At 37.9% G+C, this 22,796-nt stretch overlaps 3 protein-coding genes across 6 annotated transcripts; 2 read left to right on the top strand and 1 right to left on the bottom strand.

Moving 5' to 3' along the window:
* The first annotated feature begins 178 nt into the window (after positions 1-178).
* Positions 179-6,999, top strand: LOC141908948 (outer dynein arm-docking complex subunit 3-like). Of its 2 annotated transcripts, XM_074799253.1 has the most exons (13): positions 179-387; positions 489-610; positions 1,017-1,094; positions 1,546-1,725; positions 1,973-2,077; positions 2,430-2,678; positions 2,778-2,904; positions 3,207-3,384; positions 3,782-3,938; positions 4,313-4,468; positions 4,796-4,880; positions 5,403-5,417; positions 6,065-6,999. In XM_074799253.1, exons 1-13 carry the CDS (start codon positions 303-305, stop codon positions 6,190-6,192), a joined length of 1,665 nt encoding a protein of 554 aa, XP_074655354.1. In that variant the 5' UTR covers positions 179-302; the 3' UTR covers positions 6,193-6,999. The 2 variants fall into 2 exon arrangements, with proteins under 2 accessions (XP_074655354.1, XP_074655355.1); XM_074799254.1 differs by lacking the exon at positions 5,403-5,417 and having other exon boundaries at positions 6,065-6,998.
* A 566-nt stretch (positions 7,000-7,565) lies between these two features.
* On the bottom strand, positions 7,566-22,789 carry LOC141909284 (U4/U6 small nuclear ribonucleoprotein Prp4-like). Of its 3 annotated transcripts, none has more exons than XM_074799678.1 (17): positions 22,754-22,789; positions 22,464-22,531; positions 15,405-16,361; positions 14,824-14,990; positions 14,391-14,467; positions 14,228-14,300; positions 13,518-13,639; positions 12,960-13,039; positions 12,777-12,870; positions 12,325-12,419; positions 12,182-12,240; positions 9,698-9,821; positions 9,249-9,341; positions 8,778-8,900; positions 8,532-8,639; positions 8,149-8,267; positions 7,566-7,817 (listed from the first exon to the last, which is right to left on the bottom strand). In XM_074799678.1, the coding sequence occupies exons 4-17, from the start codon at positions 14,975-14,977 to the stop codon at positions 7,618-7,620; spliced, it is 1,521 nt and encodes a 506-aa protein (XP_074655779.1). In that variant the 5' UTR covers positions 14,978-14,990; positions 15,405-16,361; positions 22,464-22,531; positions 22,754-22,789; the 3' UTR covers positions 7,566-7,617. The 3 variants fall into 3 exon arrangements, with proteins under 3 accessions (XP_074655779.1, XP_074655777.1, XP_074655780.1); XM_074799676.1 differs by lacking the exons at positions 22,464-22,531; positions 22,754-22,789 and adding exons at positions 16,906-16,973; positions 17,104-17,227; XM_074799679.1 differs by lacking the exons at positions 22,464-22,531; positions 22,754-22,789 and adding exons at positions 16,906-16,973; positions 17,104-17,227 and having other exon boundaries at positions 12,960-13,033.
* LOC141908899 (delta-stichotoxin-Sgt2a-like) lies at positions 19,657-20,224 on the top strand. The gene is made up of 3 exons (XM_074799173.1): positions 19,657-19,769; positions 19,857-19,921; positions 20,008-20,224. Exons 2-3 carry the CDS (start codon positions 19,858-19,860, stop codon positions 20,148-20,150), a joined length of 207 nt encoding a protein of 68 aa, XP_074655274.1. The 5' UTR covers positions 19,657-19,769; position 19,857; the 3' UTR covers positions 20,151-20,224.
* Positions 22,790-22,796: the final 7 nt, after the last annotated feature.

Raw genomic sequence — 22,796 nt, 5'->3', positions numbered from 1 at the left:
TTGATTTAATTAAAATATAACATCGATTCAGAGAATCGTCTACTTTCAAACTTAATTCTCGCTGAATTAAACTGTGAATTTTAGGTCGAAAAAAGAATTTATTTGACTGAGTTTTATGTCAGCGTTTCAGCAATTCGTGTTGTCTTTGACGTGGTTCCTTGGTAACGGATGTAATCAAACAGGTGCTTGACGTTTATTGACAGCTAAAACATTTTTGAACGCGTTTGTTCGAGTTATTAGTTTGATTTTGAACTAATCAATCGTCAGTAATCTGCAGCGAACAGGGTGCTGTTACAGTCAGGATGCCTGGCAATCCAAAAACGCTGAGGCCTCAAAGGCCGATCACCGAAGAGATCGAGGATTTAAAATCGAAAAAAACATTGTTGGGTAAGAATGAATTTTGTTAAGTTGATGTTATCTGTTATGTTAGTTAGCGGCGTAAGGTCTAGATCTGGTTCACTAACATTTTATGTAAAACTTTCTTGCAGAGGGTGATCGAAAAGCTTATTACGAAAGTTCAAGTTGGACGATCAAGAAAAATAAGGAAAAAATTTCGAGCATCAGGAAAGATAACAAAGATTTACGCAAAAAACTGAGTGATAGATTGGCTGTAAGTGTTTCATGTCTGGTGGACAGCTGGTATTCTTCTCATTCAGTAACATGATTCTGATCTTTAAATTCTACTCACCACACGCTTTAGTTGCATAACAACATATGATCTATGAGTTAAAACCCAGTTCGTGTTCAGACTCAAATTGGAACATTTGTAATGAATTTATTTTAGATTGAGAACAGATTCTCCCTAAAAAGGAATTTTTAATACTAAAACCCTGGAGCTAAGATTATGTCCATCCTTTCCACTTTAAAAATGGGGTTTTATCAGATTAACCTCTGTATGTTCTGCTCCCATTGGGAAGCGCTTAGTGAGTTGGCTGGTTAAGTTTTATGACAAGGTCAATTAACTAGAGATAACCCTTTCAGACTTGAATTTTAATACGCTGACTTTCTTTTTGTAGGCTGATGATCATGTTATCAACAAAGCTTTCGAAAACAAACCCGTTGAAAGGGCTGCCATGTCGAACAAGTCTGGGCCTGTGAGTATATCTACATGTAGTTCAGGGAACGCTGCAACCCTACAGTGTATCGGGTGAACATCAAACTGAATGCAATTTGAGGCCTAAATACTTGTATTTGACAATGTAACCAAATCAGCTTCAAGTTGTTCAGATTTCGAAGAGTGTTTTCTGAAAGAGAGTTATTTGCACAATATACGCTTCAATTTCTTCTGCATTTCAATTTTAGGCCTTCTTACGTATTAGCCTAATCTAAACTTTACCAAACACCGGGTAGAAAGGTGAATCTTATATCTATTTGGAATCACCGGGTTTGATTAATATTTAAATTTGGGAGTTTATAAAAATTCTGCTCAAATTTGATCGAAAATGAACCAATTTTGACTAAGACCAGCTGTTAGTTACGCCATCTGGTGGGATTACTGGATTGATGGGAGTTTACGTAGGTAATCACCGTTGTAATCTATTACAGCAAGCGATTACGACCATGGATTACAAGGTGTGCGACACGAAGAAGAAATTGAACGCTCTTCGTCATGTGACGATGTCGAAACAGAAACGATTATCGGAATTAAAGATGCAATACGAACAGATGGAGAAAGATGCGTCTGATGCTGTAGCTACAGAGGCTGGAGACTCTGAAGATGCTCAGGTATTTTAGAAGTCTTGCAGCAATGCGCTTTTGTCAGGCAACTAATTCTGAAGGGCAAATGAATGAGATAGAAAAAGCACTAGGGTGGCCTGGAAAGCAGCAATAAGTCAGGGAATTTTAATTTCTTTAAGAAAGTCAGGAACATTTTTTCAGATACCGGTAGTTAGATTGCGCGTATAGTTAAACAGTTACAGTACTGTCTATTTCCTTTGCACTTGATTGTTAATTGGCTTTTTCCTTTTTTCAGCGTTTGCGTAATTTGGAGAATAAATTGGATAAAGCTCAGTTAAAATGCAACGAAGCCGATCGCATCCGTAAAACCTACGAAGTCATCAAAGTCAACATGTTAAAGGTATGAATGGAGCTCAATTCGCAATATGACTAGGTTTATGACTGTTTTGTTGTATTTCAAGTGTTAAATCACCAGCAATTGGTGCAGAAATTTATGAATAATTTCATATATGACATTTATTCACATAACAGATATTGTACCCTGTTAAATAAGTACCTAATTCAGCCAACAGTTCTCCCTGGTACCAAATGAGATCCTGTCAATTTGACATGGACCAAATTTAGCCCGTCAATAAACGTCGGACCAGATCGATGTCAAATGTTAGCAAGGGTCATTAGAACCCAAGTTCCACAGTGTGAACGACTGTCCCAAGATAATTTTACTGAAGTTGAACTAAACATTTTTTAATCAGGACCAAGAAAACTACGAGAACACTTTGTGCGACATGGAACAAGAGATTATTCGGCTGCGCGGCGAGCTGAAAACGCTGCGTTCAACAAACAACGACGCGCAAATATCGAAAGAATCAGCGCAAACGGAACTTCACAAACTGGAAGAAGAAGTTTACGCCGAACGTAAACAACGCGAAATCGAATTACAGAAAATGAAGAAAGAAGCAGAAGAGAAGAAATTACAACACGAACGTATCGAAAAACGAATCGTAAGTTCATAGTTCATATCGAGTCTCTGAAAGTGTTTACAGATACTGTTTAGATATTTGGGTAGATGAATCATTATATCATGAACTTGTCCCGTGCAGGCCCAGCGAGGATCGCTTACTCAAGACGACTTGACTGGTCAAGACAAACAAGTGATTTCCGGAGAGGAACAGCAGCAGAAGATAACTACTTACGAAGAGGCATTTAAACGCATCAAAGAAGCCACAGGTAATATTTCATATCCTACTATTGAGCAATGAGGCGCTGGTACCGCTACCATCTAAAATATATACCACGCACTGAGTGAAATGGTCTATCCTATATCTTAGTGATGATAATATTCAGATTTGGGAGTCTAAAAATTAAGTTCAAATTTCATTGAAAATGAGCTGATTTTTTGTACTGGTATAACTGAGTGCAGCCTATTGTTGCGCTATATAGCTAGTGTACTGGTACCTCATGGGTCCGCATCAGTTTTATTCAACCATAAGTTTTGAATGATAATCTGAAATTAAAACTTGACATTGCAGGAGTATCAGATGTACAGGAAGTCGTCATCAGATTCGAACACCAAGGAGACACGACTCAACGACTGGAAGAATTGAAACGCGATTCAGAAAAACAGATCCAACGATTGAAAGAAGAGAAAGATCGTTTGACGCAAGAGTTCGAGGTCATGAAATATTCAGGAGAAGCCAAATTATCGAGGTGAGTGTCATCGAAGAAGTGAATGATTATAGAGACGAAACGGTTTAGTGGTCTTTTCTCTGGATTAGAATCCTGGTGGCGGCAGAGTTTTTCTAATCAAAGGTTCTTCTCTGTCTTCGTGCCATGAATCAGATAAAATAAACCTCGAACCTGTTTATAATGTGTTCAGAGGAACTCGGCAGGCTGAGGGGGTAGACACCTCAAAGGATTTTTGAGGGATGAAAAAAAGAAATCGAAGCTAATGATTGAAGTTTTAAACTGGTATGTGACTAGTCTCACAAAGGATGTCTGCTTCTAGGGGAGTTCACTCATCAAAACGAGGGCTTAATGCAGGTTATTTTACCAGCAATACATATATAGTTAGGCACATAATTTAACTGTTGTCCATTTTTTGCAGTGGTCAAAGGATGCTGGAAGAGATGGAGGATCATCTCTCGGAGGAAGACAGACGCAAGGACCAGGCGGCTTATCGCTTGGACAAATCCAGCCAGTTACTCGTCAAAGTCAAATCTGGAGTGGAACACTTGGCGGATAAGTTGCAGCATCTGAAAGCAGTAAGTGCCTGTTGTTCTGTTAAATAATAAGCGAGAATATCGATATAGAATGAAATTTGTCGTATTTTATGAAAGAAATCAGTATAAAAAATGATAGTTCTATATACCGGGATGCATCTCGAGTGGATTATTTCTAGTCATGATTTTGATAAAGCATACATGTCCATATTTGGTTAACGATTTACCTGAGTTATACTGAACTTGAAATACCTTCAGTATAACTCAATACGGGTATTATGTAATACCAGTGTATTGTAATACTGGTGTATATTGTAATACTCACATTTCACTGATACTCGAATAATGGAATCAGCGAATCGTAGATTCATGAAACAGATACCGGCAGATAACATTCTCGTCGTATTCATTCTCAGAGTAAAGGACAAGTGCCGACTGCCAAACTGTCGCCGTCTTCAGACGAATATGTGCTCGATCTTCTGTCGGTGTCGGAAGAGAAATTATTACGATTGCTCGAAGATCTGGACGGCAAAGATTTAGAAGAAACGATGAACCAGATGGAAGAAGAAGAGGTAAGACGACTAAATTGATGCGTGGATGCGTAACCCCGATACGCTCAGATTGCACCACCAATAGTTATGGGAGGACCCGAAAATAGTTGCTTGCATTCGTGTTAATCTTCTTTGAGAACATTCACTTCGACAGCGGCCAGATCAGTCCTTCTGTAACACTGTAACAGCCAAAGTCGGTTGGTTCCGAGCGGATTAAATTATGAAATTCATCCACTGCATGAGAAATTTTGATCGGAAATTGTATCATGAATAATGGCCAGACAGATCAAAATAGGTACTGAACTCTCGACAAAATGATCACCAAACATGTTCTTTTTTAATCTACAGTTCCATGCAAGTATAGAAACCAGGTTACCGCAGTACAATACACGTATCAAACTACCGCAGGCGCATAAAGAAAATGTTTACGACGGTAAGTTTCATCAAAATTATCAAACAAATAAGCGTTTGAATTCAATAATGCCTAATCAATTTTAACTACACGATACTTTACATTATTAGCCTAACATTTGTCCATAGTAATACAGGGGACGATCCGGGTGTTCTTACAAGATTCGCATGACCTTAAAAATTAATTTTGAGTGCCCTGCTTTGATTAAACGAAAGGTGACAATGTTGCCAAAAAAATCTGAAGAAAAGGGCACTTTCCATAAAGCAGGGGTGGTTAGGCAGTTAGTGGTAACTTCAATGAAGGTAATCGCTGGATTTTATGGCTTACATACTTTTGTCTAATAGCTAATATTAGATTCATGAAGAAATATTAATGGTAGATAAAGAAAAGTTCTTTCAGACAAAAATTATTGCCCCAGGGGCATCACCCTTGAAAATCCCTCAGAAGACCCTCACATCTTACCCCTGTAATACTAGTATTACAATTACACCGTTAATAACTATAGCTAAACATATTTGGTGTTATTTTATTTTGTGCGTGCAGAAGAGGGAATTTACGGTAAGTTGTATTGCTAGAGCTACATAATCTCTTAGAATCTAAATTTTTTTTTATAAGGAACTTCCCCTCTTTACGCAGCACTTAATCTCATCTTTCACACATTCTGTATATAAAACTACTTAATATAAAGTCTAAATTAAGTATGAATACGTACTTAGTAATTTTTTTCGATTTAGTTTTGATAAATTCTCCCTACCAATGATTTATCAACCATTTTTCGGAATATCGTTGTGGGCTTTTAATCATCATAGCACAAGATCTGAAATACTAGGCTGTCTGTTCAAGTCAGTTTCAGTAGCTCCACTACTCTGATCAAAGGAGAGCTGCTTGAATTGAAATTTTTCACCTTATAGATCCTAAGCTTAATTATCAATCGTCTATGCAAATACTCCATCTGCACTAGTGCTAGCTCTTATTTTAAAAGTATTTGGTTCGAAATTATTAGGTGGAAAAAATGTCATGAAAGTTTCGCATATACTTATTTCAACCTCAGTACTCGGCATTTGTTTAACTTTTTAAAGTCAGGAAAAGGCTAAATAAAATTGACGTTGCGAAAGACAAAGACAAATTTGGATAAAATTTCGCCAGTTGATGTATTGTGCAGACATTCAAAATGTAATAATAAATTTCTTTCCTTATCTTCACAGATGACGATGAAAGCGGTGATGATGACGGCGATGTGATGACGAGGGCTGCGCTCAAGCGACAATCTCAACAATTGGTCGACTCGAGAACAAAGAGAAAGGCTACCCGCAAGAAGAAGAAGGGAAAATAAATTGAACTGCAAAACGTATCAATGTGCTCAAGTGATGATTTGAAGCTTGAGAAACTCGTGTAGTGCGGACATAGATTAGATTTGGGTGCAGCGGAATTCTCCGCAATTCTCTTTAAGTTAAAGATTTGGTTTCATCCAACTTTTTCTGCTCTCGAGATCCAAGCTTTAATCTATGTCTGAGATTAGCTCGACCCAGTTCCCCAGTTATTGGTTTAGATTTGACTTAGCGTAAAAATACATTGGAAATTAACTAATTCTAACTGTGGACCTGGTTCCAGAGATTTGAATTAATGCAGGTCTCAATCCGGAGCCTGGAACCAATCCTTCAGCGTTTCATTAGCGCTTACCAATTTTCTATTGAATTAATGAAAAAGTCCACTCTAAGAACTAAGTCCCAAAACTTTCCTTAAGTTAATTTCAAAGTTTTGACTATTCTAGTAAGGTACAGGAACATTCTTAGCGTGGAATTTTGTATGTTATTGTGATTACATTGACTGAGTGTTTCCACCAATGGTTATTTTTGGTCTGTTCTAAATGAACAAATAGACTCAAACAAATGCCAAACATTAGAGTCATTTTGTCATCACACTTTCTAAAAGTGATCACCCAAACTTCACAAATAACCACAAGGGCAATGGTTCCAGGCTGTTGATGGATAGCTGTATTACTCAGGTTGGCCTCACCTGAAGACCTGATATTTTATGTTGTAACTATAACGTAGTAATATATGATGCAGTGATTGAACAGTTCTGTTCGTGATTTTCCGTCCTTGAGATATATATATATATGTTTATGTAATGTCTTATTGAAATAAACTAATACTATATATGATGAATGAAGAATAACCAACATTTTCTAGTTCTATGTTTAACAGTAGTTCCATCTCCGGGCACTTTCCATATGAATTGAATCCTCCCCGGTGAATAACTGTGCGCCCTGGCGTACTACAGGGTGTTTCATAAAATATGAGACTCGGCCGTGCATGAAGGAAGTGTTACTATAATTACATGGCATGGAGTGGATATCTAAATACCTTAGTAAGGATCTAGTTGGTATAGATTTTAAGATATTCTCTTAATTATCCAGAATCTAGGGGCCGGTTGCTTAGTCAAGGCTTAGACTTAACACCTGTCTAAGACCAACTTAATTCTATAGCCAATCTAACAACTTTAGACCAGTCTTTAAGATTTAAGTCCACTTTTGGACTTGGGTCACAACCATGCAACTGGTCCTAGGCTTATAATAAAACAAATGAATCTTGGTAATATCAACTCATTGAAATCTCTGTGAAAAGTGAATGTAATACAAGAATGAACGAGACAAGACGAAAATATTTTACGAAAAAAAATTACGAATATAATTTCTAAACTGCCAATCATCACATATTGTAAGTCCTTATAAATGCACGAAAATTTTGCGAACGCCTCAAATAACGTCTGGAGTCCATAGTTTAAATGTTCGGTCAAATGATGACGACGCTATGAATTTGTTGTCCTTCGAAATATCGACCATCATAATCTTTCCCTCGTGTCCGGCAAGCGTTTTCAACGGAGTCCACGTTGGATTCGACCAGATTTTGATCGTGTTATCGTAAGAAGCGGTGATTAAATAATTCCCGTGTTCGGCTGAAATATGAACAAAAATACCGAATAGAAAAAAGAGCAAATCTCCTACAGCCAAAAGATATAATAACGATATTTCAGGGTGCCGCCACTTTCTGCCCATTTACAAATCCCCCAAGTTTTCCCTGATTTTTCTATCTCTTCAGTGAATCTGCATTTCTAGGTTTGAAATGTTTAAAGAAACACTTGGTCAATAGCAATTATCAGATTTCCAGGTTTTTGGTATTGTAAAAATTCCCTCATTTTTCCAGGTTTCCTGGGTCAGTGGTCACCCTGTATCTGGTTAATTTTATGGATGATACAGTATGCATGAATTCTCAAAAACGTAACTTACGTTGAAATTTAACTTTTGAAATAAGACCTTTGTGTGCTGGAATTGTGTAAACCAGTTTACGATGTCGAAGATCCCAGATTTTAACTGTATTATCCTCACTACCAGTTGCCAGATGATATCTACAAAACAAGAATAAGATTTAAGTATTTACACTTTATGCAAAAATCAGGATCCAACCCTTTATATTTTTCACACTTTATCACTATTCATGCAATTTTTGAAATCATGCGTATGAACTACAAACACCAGGGATTAGTAATTTTTAGTGAATTTCCAAAAAGAGATCAGAAAGATTTCAAACTACAATGGTGAATATAGTACGAAGAGATGTTGCATGTTGCAGTTGACTCTAGGTACAGAGTACTTAATCAGCATCCACTTACCCGTCAGGGGAGAAATCTATTCCTAAAACCGACTTCAGATGACCTTCCATGAACATAACACACCTGCCAGTACGTAAATCCCAAACTCTGCCAAATGCATCCATACCTCTGTAATACATGGGTATGATAACAACAAAATAATCCATCAGTGATTGCGCAGGCCTTGAAACTTGTACTGTAGCGTTCAAAGGCAATTACTTATCCTCATTTTTTGAGAAAATGCCAGTAAAAGTTTTGCAGTCTTACCCCGTAGCGCATAAAGCACCATCATTCTGGAATGCTATATCATAAACTGGTTTACTGTGACCCTCTTGATGTAAGATCTCTTCCTGAGCTTCCAAATCCCAGAGACGCCACGAGTTATCAAAACTGAAGTGACAGATTGAAAATCAACTTACTTTTCATTTGAAAGTAAGCAACAAACGTAAGATTACAGTTCTGGTATATTCCCAGGATTCCCAGAGTTTTCCCGATTTCCCAGGTCAGTGGCCGCCACCCTGCAATGGCTAAAACCAGTCAGCCCCAACACCTTTCTCGTAAGACTATTTTTGTGAGAGATGACTAAGATGCTAGATGTTTCTAATATACTGTGTGATTCATTGAGCAAATTTAAAGGCAAAATTTCGATTTCGATTCATTCTTGAGTTTGATTCATTCAAAATGAAAACAGAGTTGAGATGGTTATGCTCCTGCACACTGAATTCAGGCAGAACTTACCAACAAGTTGCCAAGAATCGACCCGATGGATGATATGCTAGTCTTGACACTCTGTACGGCGCATGTCCTTCAATATCAGCAATTGGTTCTTCACTAGGATACAAAATCAGAAAATACTAATCATCCATAAACAATTAAACAACAGATAGTGAAATATTTCACTGATAACAATGTTTATTCGTATCTCATGAAATCTCAGATGAAATATCGGGGGAAAACTCAGGATTTTTCTTTCCTTTTTTCGCTCTTCCTTAAAAAACTGTATGAAACCAAAATACGCCTTAACAGTAAATCATAAAACCAACAGAACAGTTTAGGCAGGATTTGTCAGAAGAGAAAGCCATATTTTGAATCAAATAATTTCCCAATAAGTTCTAATAACTGGCCTGACGTGCGGTAGGTTATCTAGAACAGTCCGGTAGTTCCCGAAAACCCTAATAATGACATACCTGTCTAGACTCCATAGTTTAACAGTTCCATCTTGTGCACAAGACGCCAAACAACACGCCGAATTGTCTAGATTCTTCGTTGCATATGGATGGAAAACTATTGCACCTACGTTACAGTTATGACCTTAAAAACCATAAAAATTGTCGATACATAAACAACAGAAGCTGAGTGATCATTTATAGTTAAATGAACCCACATAATGTAACACGGTATCATGTTACAAACAGATTACTTCTTTGAAAATATGACATGTCATAGACATGTTTTTGGTCTAGGCCTAATCATCTCCGTGTGATCGTGGCTAACATGCCATTTCTCCTTGAAAAATAGTTTCTGTGGCTTTCTGATTCAAGACGAAAATCAGTGACTATACCGCACTGTGATGGTGATAACATTTATCTAAACCCTGATTGAATGCAACGCATTGGACTTAATTGACTCAGGTCATGATTTCCAAAAAAGCCTTTTAAAATAGTATATATCTAAAAGCATTTATTTGCAAGATATTGACAAAGTGTTGCATTCATTAGCGCAAGTTATTTAGACATCAGTAAAACTATTCGTGCGCAGATAGACATTTATCGAGCTGCGAAATCTTGTGTGACTGACAGCAAACGTTAGTTTGAATCACGAGACGACATTTTGCGATGTCACTCGATGTAAATTCGTCGTTCATCTTCACTGAGATTGTCGATATTTCCGCTTCAAGCGGGATAAACACTTTCAAACCTTACCCGCGGTGTAAATATATCCATCACGCCGATTACAAACCGTTCCACGTGAACTTATACATTCAGATCATGAATTATGTCGTTTTTAGCGTCACCGTCTTCGGTGTCAACGCGAATCTACTGTCGTTTATTATTCTCAGTAAAGAACGGTCGAGCAACACGAGCGTTTTCTATTTGAGATGTTTGTGTTTAGCCGATCTGTTCACGTGTCTGTCGTATATCGTATTTGAGTTTCAATACGAGCTCTACAGTCACACGCTGTTACTAGACATGAGCGCCGAAATAAACACGCTATGAAACGTTTGTATTCGTACACGCAAAATGTTCAATCAACATTCACGCGCGTCGCCGATCTGACAACACTGCTCATCGCTATAGACAGATACATCGTAGTTTGTTGGCCGCTGAAAGCCGTGCGAATCATAAGCTTAAAAAAAAGTTGCGTCTGCATAAATTTAGCCGTAATCATCGCAATCTGTGAATCAATTACAAACGCGTTCAAGTTCACGACTCGGCGGTCGCGTAATCCATGCACGGGACACGAGAGATGGACGCAGAAATTGACGCCGTTCGCAAAAAATGTTTACCTGAGATACTACGCCATCATTGTTCAGGGTTTATTATTTGCTATCGTTACGACAGTGATTATGATATTAATTACTATCAGATTGATTTTCACGTTGAAACGTGCGGGAGCAGCGAGAAAAACCATGTCTGCAAATAATGAAACGTCTAACAACAGCAGCAGCAGCAATGATGAGCGTAGATTAACTCTGACATTAGTTCTAATTTTGTGTTTGTTTTCAGTCAAAAAATGCTTCAACCTCGCGGCGAACGTCAATTTCGTCCTTACTTTCAAAGGTAAAATCGGTAAAGATTACGGCTATCTTTATTATAACGCGTTTAAAGACTTGTTACGAACGATCGTAGCTACTGCGAATTTCTTTATTTACTGCGCTTCGAGGCGTAGTTTTCAACTTCGACTCAAAACTAGTTTTCAGTGGCGACTTAAAAAATAAAAAAAAAATTCTAGCAAAATACCCGTGGAGATCACAGCCTACAACTTCAATATTTTGAATCATTTCTTCTGAATTTAGTTGGAGCATTTTTAGAATTCATGTTATGTGATCTGCCACGCCCCCAGGCAACCACAGCGGATCCCAAGAACTCGGATAACCTGTGCATGGGAAGAGGTCCTGCACCTATTGAAGATGACCTGTGCTGCAGGTAGCAGAAACCAAACAAATGTGTACTGTGTAGTTTTACCCCACATATGAGAGTTGAATGCGTTAACTGAAGCAAACTGAGCCTCTGTTACTCTATACAAACACACAAACAATGTGCGAAAATCATATCCGCAGATGACGGAAATGATTTTTTTTCGGAGTTTATTGGGCAACATATTAGTTATAAACTAATAAAATGGCCATTGCACCAGTTCACGCAGACAACTATCTGCATGTAAAATATCAAATAATATAAGAGATAATATTAGAGACTGAAGACATTCATTTGCAACATGTTGGCAAAGCGTTGAGTTCCATAGTTCCGGTTACCAGTAATTTTACTGACATCAGTAATATTCAGGTCTGTAATGTAAACCGCTTACTGTGTTGCCGACCAATACGGCGTTTTTAAGTCGAAAATGAGCTCTATATAGATGAGTGTGTGGTACACCGGGTTCTAATATTCATACCCCACATAGCAGATGGAGATAAGGCCAGTTGGTTATTCAAATTTTGGTATTTTTACCTCTTAAAGTGCGGATAGGTTGACAATCCGGTATCGACCACAATTTACACAATCCACTCCTGAAATAGATACAACTTGGCCAGTTATCTATTTGAAACCTTCATTACTGACCTGTTGCTCGTCGTATATTTATATATACATACCAAGAAGCAGTAACTAACATTTCACTATTAGGACTGAATTCACAGTATGAAATTGGTCTCGTGTCTCCGATTTGACTGCTTTCTATAGTCATTGCCTATAAAAACATAATAAAATAAACATATCAATTGGTGTTGCTTAAATACCTCCATCGTTCAACTGAAAATTGCTCCATATCGAAAATATATGCTTTCATATAGAAAATATTTCTTCGTCTTTCAAAAGCCTGAAAGTACATTTGCAGTTGCTTCTAACAAACTATGTTGGATTATGTATATAATCAAAACATAAAATCTTGCAGAAGTCATACTTAGAAATTGCATTACTATCCTGTGGGATTTTCATAACACATTTCGCTTAATGCCACTTATTTTCACTTACAGTTATTATTTCATTTTCACTTAAAGCTACTGCAACGGTAACTGGCTATTAGTTAGTGCTTGCATCTACTTACTCTGAGCTTTTTATGTAGTTCTTGTTGCTTAGCGTTGATTTGAGCAGAAGACGTTGCTTCTTCCTCTCTGGCTTTTTCCAAACGAAAATGCGACCTACAGTTGACCCAAAAATTCGACCATTTTCACAATCAAAATCATTAATAGAGGCATCGAGCGAAAACACTTCAATCGATTTTGTTTACCTCGGTAATGAATATTGCGCAATCCAAACACGAGCTTGTCTTAACGTCTCTGATCCTTCGTGGTACCAGGTTGCCTGATCCTACACATATTCAGCGCGAGACAAACAATTGAAAGAAGATTTTTAACGAGCTCTGAGGTCGAATACCTCCCGGAACAAAAATATCAATTTTCATTAAAGCACTGAGATATCTCTTGATTAGCAGTAGTCAGTGGTCAACCCAACAGAGATATATCTAATTTTTCAGGAGCCAGTTGCACAGTCGTGAACTTAGTCAAAAGTGGTCTTAAATCTTAAGACTGGTCTTACGTTGTTAGATTTGCTATAGAACTACTAAGTTGGTCTGAGACTGATCTTAAGTTTAAGTCATGACTATGCAACCAGTAGTGGCCCCAGTAGTCAGTTGAGATCTCTGATTCTCGAAATTCTGCAGTCAACAGAACTGAGATAAATTCAATCTTCAGTTCTCAAGTAGTCAGTAGAGATATCTCTAATTTTCAGACGTCTGGCATCAACGGAACAGCTATATCTGTGAAAATCAAACTGATTAAATACATACGTATTTGGAATCTCTACGAGCATAAGCCAGTTCGTTTTTCTTTCGGAGCGCGCCTTCGCCGAGTGCCGCCAGTAGCAGACGTAACCTCGCTCGTCGGTCAGCTTTATCTTCACCGAATAAACCTTATAGCAAATAAAGCAGAAATGAATACTGGATATAGATATTTCTTACCTTCAGTTCAGCTTAATGAGCAGGATGGAAATATCAAATTCGGAAGGATGAAGGATATTAGAGATATATCACCCGATTCCACGAGTAGAAGTCAAATATCATGATGGAGCCTCGTTATAATGACCTCAGAGATAACAATTATCTATCAGTAATTGCAAACATATCGCATCCCAAATGGTAAACTATCAATGATTTCATACAGGATATACCCAACTATCAGTTATAATGGATGGATTTTCTGGTCCGCTGAAGTTCATTGTAACGAGGTTTCGCTGTATATTTCTACATCTCATCACAGTAAATAAATCTTACCAACAGCGCGACATTGGATCCTAATTTGAGAGGCCAATCATCTTAATCTTAACCCTTTTGATAATTAGATGCTAAATGAAGTCATTTTGATTACTCAAACTGAACTCAAGACAAACAGAAATTGAACCACCCATGAAGCCTGCTTCCATCCAAAAATTGAAAAGTCTTAGTCTTCAACGAGTTGCAGTGTGCATGCAGAAAGAGTCAGTGTGGAAATAAAAACTTACATATCGGTTCTCCTAACTGTCGAAGGTAAGCTTTCACTTCACCATCATCGGTAGATACCGCTAGTTGCCTCGCCTACATTATAACAAAAAACGTAAAAACCTCTTTGTCATGCTGTTTGTTATGATCTGAATTCAATTTTTCCTGTGAAAGATAAGAGCCTACCTTTTTACGTTTTTCGAACTCATCCAGTAGTTCTTGTTTACTAGCGCTCACTTCAGCCTCCAGGTCCATCGGCTCAGCTACAAAATAGAAAGATATCTACTACAAATATCTGTGAAATATCTACCCAACTATATTCACAATGTTCATTCATTCTGTATAGAATATATAGGCCTAATAGTCATTGGTTTGAAAATCCCATTCTAAAGTGCATAAGTTGAAACAATTTTTTAGAAACATTAGTCATGATCCTGATCTCTCTTCTCTTATTCTCTCTTCCTCTCTCCTTGCTCCTCTATCATCTTTCCCCACTCTATTTCCTGTACTCTTCTCCCGAACCCTTACTCTGTCCTCTCCCATCTTTTTTCCTGTCCCGTACATTCCTCCCTCCTCCCTCCTCTCTCCCATAACTCTGTTAAACGTGTGCGCGACATACCTTTTCCAGCGATGCTGATGTTACCGGCTGCGATACCAGCTTTGATAGCGTTTGCGCCGGCCGCTGCAGACTGCAATCTGAGTCGTTCTTCCAAACTTCCATAGTGAATTACACGATCTGGCTTCACATAACCAATACCTTCATCGTCCGACATCTTCGTATATATGCTGGAAAAAATTAAAAGATAAATATATCTTGATTCTCTTTCGAGTGAGCCCGGTGGTCTAGGGTTCGAATCCCGCTCTATGTTGCTATTTTCTCCGACTCTGTTCTCCACACTTTCCTTGAATTTTCACCTCTGTGCATGCGCAGCGTCAATTAGCCAATCAAAACGCACCATTGGCAAAATAGCGTTAACAGGAATAATGCCGCATTGGCAAAATATCCACTGCCTATTATTATTGTGAGTGATTTTCTTTTTGCATTGCCATTGGCATGTTTCATGATTATTCCGACTTAACCGAACGTACGCATCAGAAGAGAATTCGTTCAGGATTCGGTAGAGCCCATTTGAAACTTGCATCTAGGCCTATATAGAACCGTAGCAGATACAGATTTACAATGAACACTTAAATACTTACAAAGAAAATAACGAGACTTCCTTCTAACAACGGTTTATAGTCGTTTATATGGGCGCAGCCATTTTCTGCCACTACAGCGCCGTCTAGGTCAATAAAAATGTATTGCAGCAGTAAAGGAAAATGGTGTTGTGATTGAACGGCTCCAATGTTCGGAGCACTCCTTCATATTACAAATCTGTGAACGCGGCCGCACACCGGCCCCCACCACTACTTAAAGGTGGTTTGCAAATGTGACTGTCATTGATAAAAAAACCCTTTATTGTTCTTTGAGAAAACAGATAAGCTTATATTTCAACTCTGAGTCTGATGCCAAAGGGCCAGTAGCATTCCCGAGATCCTTGGAGTCCGGGCTTGGGTCACGGCTGCCCGTGTGAAAATCGGGCCTCGTCCGTCAATCATTGGAAGGACACCTTCTGCTACATCACCAAGTTAACACAATGGTCACCGAGCCGACGACGGACAAAAACGTTTTTAGAACCGGAAATTATGTATGTACTTCAAATTTCCCAATTTTATCAGTGTATATACTGAAGCCTACGTATCAGAATTATAACTTTAGTCAAAGGTCAAGGTAAAAAAATTATAATTTTGTAAGTGAACGAAATAGTTAAACGTAATACAATAAATAACGAGCGCGGCACGACATAAATGAAGAGGATAATGCGCCAACTAGACTCGAGGACAAGAGACCGGAACGACGAGGCCAAAACTCGGCCTATGCATCTAAACAGCTAATTATCACTAGAGATTTGTACTTTTTACAATTTTATTTGAACGTTTTCTGACATAATCAAAGGATAGAAAACATTCAGTCATTCAACTAATAGCAACATCTTCCAATAGCCAATCCGCTACCGTGACAGCAGTTAGTGTCTGGTCCACCGATCAACCACCAGGTTCCTCTTTTGCCGTTGCTGGCGCAGGTGCAAGGGATTCCTCTCTTCTCAATTTTGACTTCTGAAATTGAAAAAATACGACACACGCGTCACAACTTAAGATCAACATCCGATTTCAGTTTTGACTGTCTATTCTGGAGTCTACTTGATTTCAATTTTCCAAATACCCAATTTACGATAATCGGTACCAAGCATCAAATACCGTATCGTTCTTAACAGTGTATGGTTTATGCAGGAGCATCCGTGGGTATAGAAATATGTGGTTATCCTAACGTCAAATCAACAACAACAAAATATGCCTCAAAAAATTATTTCAAAACTCATTAAAATGAAAACTTGAATGAATTAAGATACGGAATTCTACTCGTAGTAGGTCAATGTTTGCCACATATATAGCGACCTGTTTAAAACGGGTATGAATCGTTTCTAACCAAGTCCAGGAATTGAAGTTACCAAATAGTTAAATCAGAACCGTTATCTAAGAATAAGAAGATCAAACAAAATAACGTGCGCGCAACCGTCACGCCTTACGGAGACAGAAGACTTCGTATGACGGGGAAAAATCGTCAGAATGAAACTCATATCAAATCGAAAGATCAAATTACCTTCGGCAGCGACGGCTCCAACGACCATGAAAATGGCGAGGGCGACGAAAAGAGTTTTGGTAAACATTCTGAAAAATGAATCACATCGAATATATCTGCAAGGTATAACATTAGTTACAATGGATTCATTGGTACGAAATGAAATTTAAAATATCAATACTTTTGATACATTAGCCACCGTTCAGTAATTGACTGTACCTGAATGTTGTTGTAGACTTGAGTGTGCAGACAATTCAGCGAAAAGTGCTCGAATTTAGGTATTTTATTTCAAAATAATAATCGGATTTCTTTCGTTGCACAATGTGTTTGTCGTAAATTTGCATACGCGCATTAATTCATATCGGATTGGACATAAAATATCGAGATTTATGATACGTAAAAAACGATTTTGAGTTCTACATATTTTCAGGTGTTTCTGCAGTGAATTTGCATATTCAAATTGTTTTACCAAATATGTTTTCAGATTTGGCTGGAAAATTTTGAAACTTCGGTCTATTTTAATGCACTCTTCAGGCGCCGTCTTGATGACTTTAGAATGTAAGCAAAGTCCTGACCGAAGTGTTTAAGTGGTTTAAGTCCCGTGCAACTGACTGCTGCTCGACTAGCAGTGTCTAACGTCCCGTGCAGTGATGATGAACACTGAGAGCGTCATACACAGTTTTTTAAGAAGGTTCTCCTCCAAGAATATTTAAAGAATATTTGAAGAGGATATGGAACATTTTTTACAATTGGAATTTCTGAGGTAACAAAATATCGGGGGGTGGAGGTGGGGTAGGGTACTAAAGACTCCTAACTCCCCCTCCCCTGCTCCACAGCCCCTGTTCTGGCACGTTCGTTTCGATCAGAATGTGTAATCAACAAACATGAAGGCTGGTGGAGAGTTTGTAATTACTATCCCTGAAACGAATCTGCCTTATTTTCTATCTTGATTGATCTAACTTTAGGTATCCGGTATCGGCAATAGATTCTTTGCCATACGGATATATTCAGTATAGTAATGAATGGAATGATCAGATCTCGCGCAAAGGACAATCAAATTTCTTGTCGCACGTACGTAGTGCCTCGTAGGACTTTGCTACAAGCATTCTTGGGTTAAAATCGGTTCATTTTCGACATTTTATCAGAGTTTTTAACAAAGTGAGTTATTTTATCAGAATATTAACAAAGAACTGTGAACCCTGCATCTTTGACTCGCGAATGAGAAATAAACTAGACGATTAAAGAATGAATCTTTTCAAATCGAAATGATAAGATGAACACATTGACTGCGCTCATCAGTGTTGGATTTAGGATTGAAACGATCTATGAAATTATGCTTTGGGCCTTAGCTACAAAAATATGTCACTTGATGAAAAACAAACATGTTGTCGAGTTGCCACGTTTTAAGTACCGCAACTGTGTGTTATACATTTAGATTTATGATACACGACAAAAAAAACTCATAAAGGTTCATTTCGAATTCGTGTACGCCATGGCACATGCAAATCCGCTTTGATGACTGCATTGTTTTCTAAGTATTGGTAGCAAACCGTTTGGCGATATTTATTCAAATCCTGAAAAATACACCTGGAACCAGTTTTATTGAAATAAGGGGGTGATTTATTAAATGTCTGATGTATTGAATTTTATTTAGAAAGTAAAACACCCACTTTGAAGTGTAATAGGAGATTTCAATTAATAGTTGGTGATGCTAATCGCTGACCAACAAATAGGGGTGGACCCAGGATTTCAGAGGGCAGAGGTTGTATTTTTTGGTAAAAAGGGGCATAATCCGATCATATCGAAAACAAAATACTAAAATGTGGGCGGAAGAACTTCGGGGTCGATTGCTCTCGAATTTTCCCTTAGCCCCCCGCTAAATAAATGAAAATATTAATATTCAATATCAACCACGAGAAATGGGTCGATTTTTCCGCCTCGGTTTCAGATTTTTCAATAACGGCCTTAAAAAGGCACCTTTTTGGGAAGGGGGTTACCCCTCTCAATCCACCCCTGCGAAGATCCTATATAGATAATTGTTTCCTCTCCTCTTATACGGATCATAAAATGATCATTTGTTATTTTGAATTTCAGATTACTTCAGATTCTTACATTTTGAAGTTGTTTCATTCTTTAACGATTTGCCGGTAGTAAAATGCTAATCGAAACCTTAAATCACCACAACTCTCCCCGGAAATTAACTGAATAATCATTTGAGGCAAGATAAGGGTTTGAAAATGACGAGCTTTCTTATTCCAGGACAAATTGTATTCTTATCACAGATGAAAGTATTCGGTTTCAAATACTATCCGTCTGATCAATCTACCTATCCGTCTGATCAATCTACCTATCCGTTTGATCAATCTACCTATCCGTCTGATCAATCTACCTATCCGTCTGATCAATCTACCTATCCGTTGGCCCTGGATCCAGTGCCGCACCGGCCAACCACGGGATGACGTGTCGGCAGATTTACGTTGTCAATAATTAACTAAAAATAGAATTGAATATTCAGCTACCAAAAATTCCTTTTCTAGTCATTGTTTAGTAGATTTTCATGTTCAATTGATTTACTCCTGAGGAAATTAGATTGAAAGTGGATGCCAGCTGTTGAGATACTACGATCGGGCCAGGATGACTTTTTCAGTACCTCGGTATTCGATTAATTCATTCAAACGTCTATGAAAAAAAAATTTCGGAAATGAATTGTTTTGTGAATATCATAAATATGCAAAAACACCTGCACCGGTAATCTTAAACCGACTTGCATCATCCGCTTATGAGCTGGTGACATATTGTCTACTCTCTGGGGAGGGATAAATGTAGGATTTCACTCACTGAAAGTCACTGTTGTTTACGCAGACATCACTGATCACCACATTCAGGTAAGCAAACTGGTTGTTACATGTATACGTTGCCAAACAAACATTTACGAAAAGTAATACACGATATATATCGTGTTTTCGTTTCAGAATGTACAAGACTTTGTTCGTTGCTTTGGCCGTCTTCATGGTCCTCGGAGCCGTCACCGCTGAAGGTGCGTAAATTCATTTCTTATTTTCAATCTACGTTTGAACTATGTAGTTGGTTAAAAATTCACGTGATGATTCCTCAAATTTTCAGAGACGGAAGTACATATTGCCAGAAGAGGTGTTCCATGTTTCTGCCCAGGAAGATTCGGTTTGGGTCAGGGAACCTACTGGCTGATCGGCGGACCAAGCAGCAACTGTTGCAGCTGGGGTATCGGCAAATGCTGCAAGAACTAGATTTTTTTTTTCAAATAGCCAACAAATAAGCATATTATTCGAATATGAAATAATAAAGTAGTTAGATCAATGAAGCCCAATGTTGTTAAACGTAGTTAACTTTGAAAGAGCTTTCAATGACTATTTCGAGGCTCTGAGGAATCATCAACCTGACGAGTAAAAATGTCTTGACTCGGGATAGTGTCCCCTCACGATCAATCGGTGACCACTTTCAACTCGAAATATCTTTTACACGACGATGCGTTGTTACCTGATGTCCCAATATACAAGGAGCCGTCTGACTGAAACTATAGACCACATCGTTCTTGCAATCCAACGGATTTCAGAATATTTCAAATTTCAGGAGTCAGTTCCACCAGGTCTTCATAGAGTGCGGCTTAGTGCGTTAAAGCACAGGTTATTCCTAATGAACTGATTTACACTAGCCTCAAACTAAGTTTTTGATTTTAACAATTAATACCGCCATTCATCATCAGACCGATATTAATGACGCCTCATAAGACGTAACCACACATTGTTACCGTACTAAACCTTATTCGAACATTTACTACTGGAATTCCTAAGGAGTCATAAAACGTCATCAGTATGTTGTTAGAAATAATCAATTGCTATTCAAACTCGAATCATTATCCCTTCTTTTTCTAATTCATAAATCTATTTTTCTTAAAGTATCTATTTTTTCAATTCATAAATTGGGAGAATGTTAATGTGTTTTTTATTCGTTATGATAGCCTCAGAATGGCAGAATCCGCGAATTAAAAAACATTCTCCCGATAATCAGGAGAATTTATTTTTCAATTTGTTAAGATAGCCCGAGGTGTTTTGGAATGATGAATTAAAGATGTCGATTGATTGAAACCGATAGCCATTGTGAAACAGATATCGCAGCTGGCGCCTCGATATTGGGTACTAACCCCGGCTCTCCGGGACCCACTGGATGTACGCAGGGTTTTTTTAGCACAGTTTTCACATTCTTCGTAGAGTTGCTTGTTTTTAGCATCAATTTCTCAATAGTCCACGCCTTTTTAACTTTTTTGTCGATTATTCAGGATCATAAATGTTAACAAGAACTGATTCTATTCGTCTGCGGGTTTCCGTCAACTAATCCAATTTTAGCTACGTAAGTTTGGAATTTAAGAATGTTTGCTATACCAACAGAGGAAATGAACAAAGTAAACAAACTAGACATATGTGTTTTTTTCTTTTTAATGAATTCAAACGTTTCCGGCAACATGTAAAACACGATGATAAACGCTAGACATTTTTGTACGTTTGACGATTAGTAGCAACATTTTCCTAACCAGGTGTGATGGCAACAGTCACTGGTTGGTCCACCGGATACCCAATAGGTTCCATGATGTGATATACGGCCGGCCGAGTTCAGGCAATTGCAACTAACTCCTCTCTTCCTGAATTTTGATTCTGAAAAGGACAATACTGACTGAAGTTAACACGGTCAATATTCGTAGATATCATTTTTGAATATTTTCCAATTTTACAATCAGCTAGCGATTATCGTGAAAAATGTTGCAAAACCGGAATGAGAATGAGAACCATTCTATTCCCTCCTAATTAGATAAAAACCCACTATTTACAAATTAAAAGAAATCTAAAATCGAGAATTTATTTATTGAAACAATCTAAAATATAAGAACACGACGTTTCGATCTCACCCTAGAGATCATCGTCAGGTGTCAGGTGACGATGATCTCTAGGGTGAGATCGAAACGTCGTGTTCTTATATTTTAAATTGTTTCAATAAATAAATTCTCGATTTTAGATTTCTTTTAATTTGTAAATAGTGGGTTTTTATCAAATCATCTGTTCACCACGTTTTGAGTGTGGTTATCGTACTACTTTTCCCTGCTATTTTGGGCGAACTTCGGTTATCGGAGTTATAAAGTGAAACCGAATGTCAGTTAGTTGGATCTATGGTCCAGAAATGGTCGACCACGGAATTAAGTACGGTCGCTGTAGTTCGAACCTATCTTAAATATGACCAGCACCGTGAAAGACGTTAGGAACAAAGAATATTGGGTTCGGTTGTTAGTTCCGACTTCTATTCGCCCCTGGATGATCGAAACAGATATTTGATCCAAGGTTCTCAAACAAAAATTGCACCATTCATCGCATAGAGACTAACATAAATGCACGATAAATCTAACGTTGACGAATAGAATAATCAGAAATCACTGCAGTAAAGCGAAAAGCACGGAATCTTTCAAGGCATATTATATAAATTTGGTGATTAAACTGGGATAATCAAGACAATAACAATCAAATTCGGTGCAATCGCAAAAAAATCATAATTACCTTCGGCAGCGACGGCTCCAACTACCATGAAAATGGCGAGGGCGACGAAAAGAGTTTTGGTAAACATTCTGGAAAATAAAAACGACGAAAATTCGATATATCGCAAATATCGAATATTCGTCAACGTAAAATATCATACAACACATTTCACGATAAATACATAAAGATGCAGTATTTTTGATTTCATGCGTATAAGACCTGAAAATAACGGCACTAAAAATAAAAAATTGCGAAGATACGGAAATGTTTCAATTTGAATATCAGCGACCAGATAAGAATATTAACTGTACCTGAATGTTGTTATAGACTTGACTGTGCAGACAATTCAACAAA

This window comes from Tubulanus polymorphus, chromosome 7, assembly GCF_964204645.1.
Source record: "Tubulanus polymorphus chromosome 7, tnTubPoly1.2, whole genome shotgun sequence".
Classification (NCBI taxonomy): Eukaryota; Metazoa; Nemertea; class Palaeonemertea; order Tubulaniformes; family Tubulanidae; genus Tubulanus; species Tubulanus polymorphus.
This window is presented reverse-complemented; position numbering and strand designations above follow the sequence as displayed.

What these genes read in the sequence shown, in the direction of transcription:
- LOC141909284 (XM_074799678.1), bottom strand. Translation starts at nt 14,977, where the DNA reads ATGTCGGACGATGAAGGTATTGGTTATGTGAAGCCAGATCGTGTAATT. An exon ending in GGTGCTTTATGCGCTACGGG is followed by an intron (nt 8,640 to 8,777) that starts GTAAGACTGCAA and finishes CATGTATTACAG; the next exon opens with AGGTATGGATGCATTTGGCA. An exon ending in TTCAAAAGTTAAATTTCAAC is followed by an intron (nt 7,818 to 8,148) that starts GTAAGTTACGTT and finishes TTCATATTTCAG; the next exon opens with CCGAACACGGGAATTATTTA.
- LOC141908948 (XM_074799253.1), top strand. Translation starts at nt 303, where the DNA reads ATGCCTGGCAATCCAAAAACGCTGAGGCCTCAAAGGCCGATCACCGAA. An exon ending in GAGACTCTGAAGATGCTCAG is followed by an intron (nt 1,726 to 1,972) that starts GTATTTTAGAAG and finishes TCCTTTTTTCAG; the next exon opens with CGTTTGCGTAATTTGGAGAA. An exon ending in AGTTGCAGCATCTGAAAGCA is followed by an intron (nt 3,939 to 4,312) that starts GTAAGTGCCTGT and finishes ATTCATTCTCAG; the next exon opens with AGTAAAGGACAAGTGCCGAC.
- LOC141908899 (XM_074799173.1), top strand. Translation starts at nt 19,858, where the DNA reads ATGTACAAGACTTTGTTCGTTGCTTTGGCCGTCTTCATGGTCCTCGGA. An exon ending in CGGAGCCGTCACCGCTGAAG is followed by an intron (nt 19,922 to 20,007) that starts GTGCGTAAATTC and finishes TCAAATTTTCAG; the next exon opens with AGACGGAAGTACATATTGCC.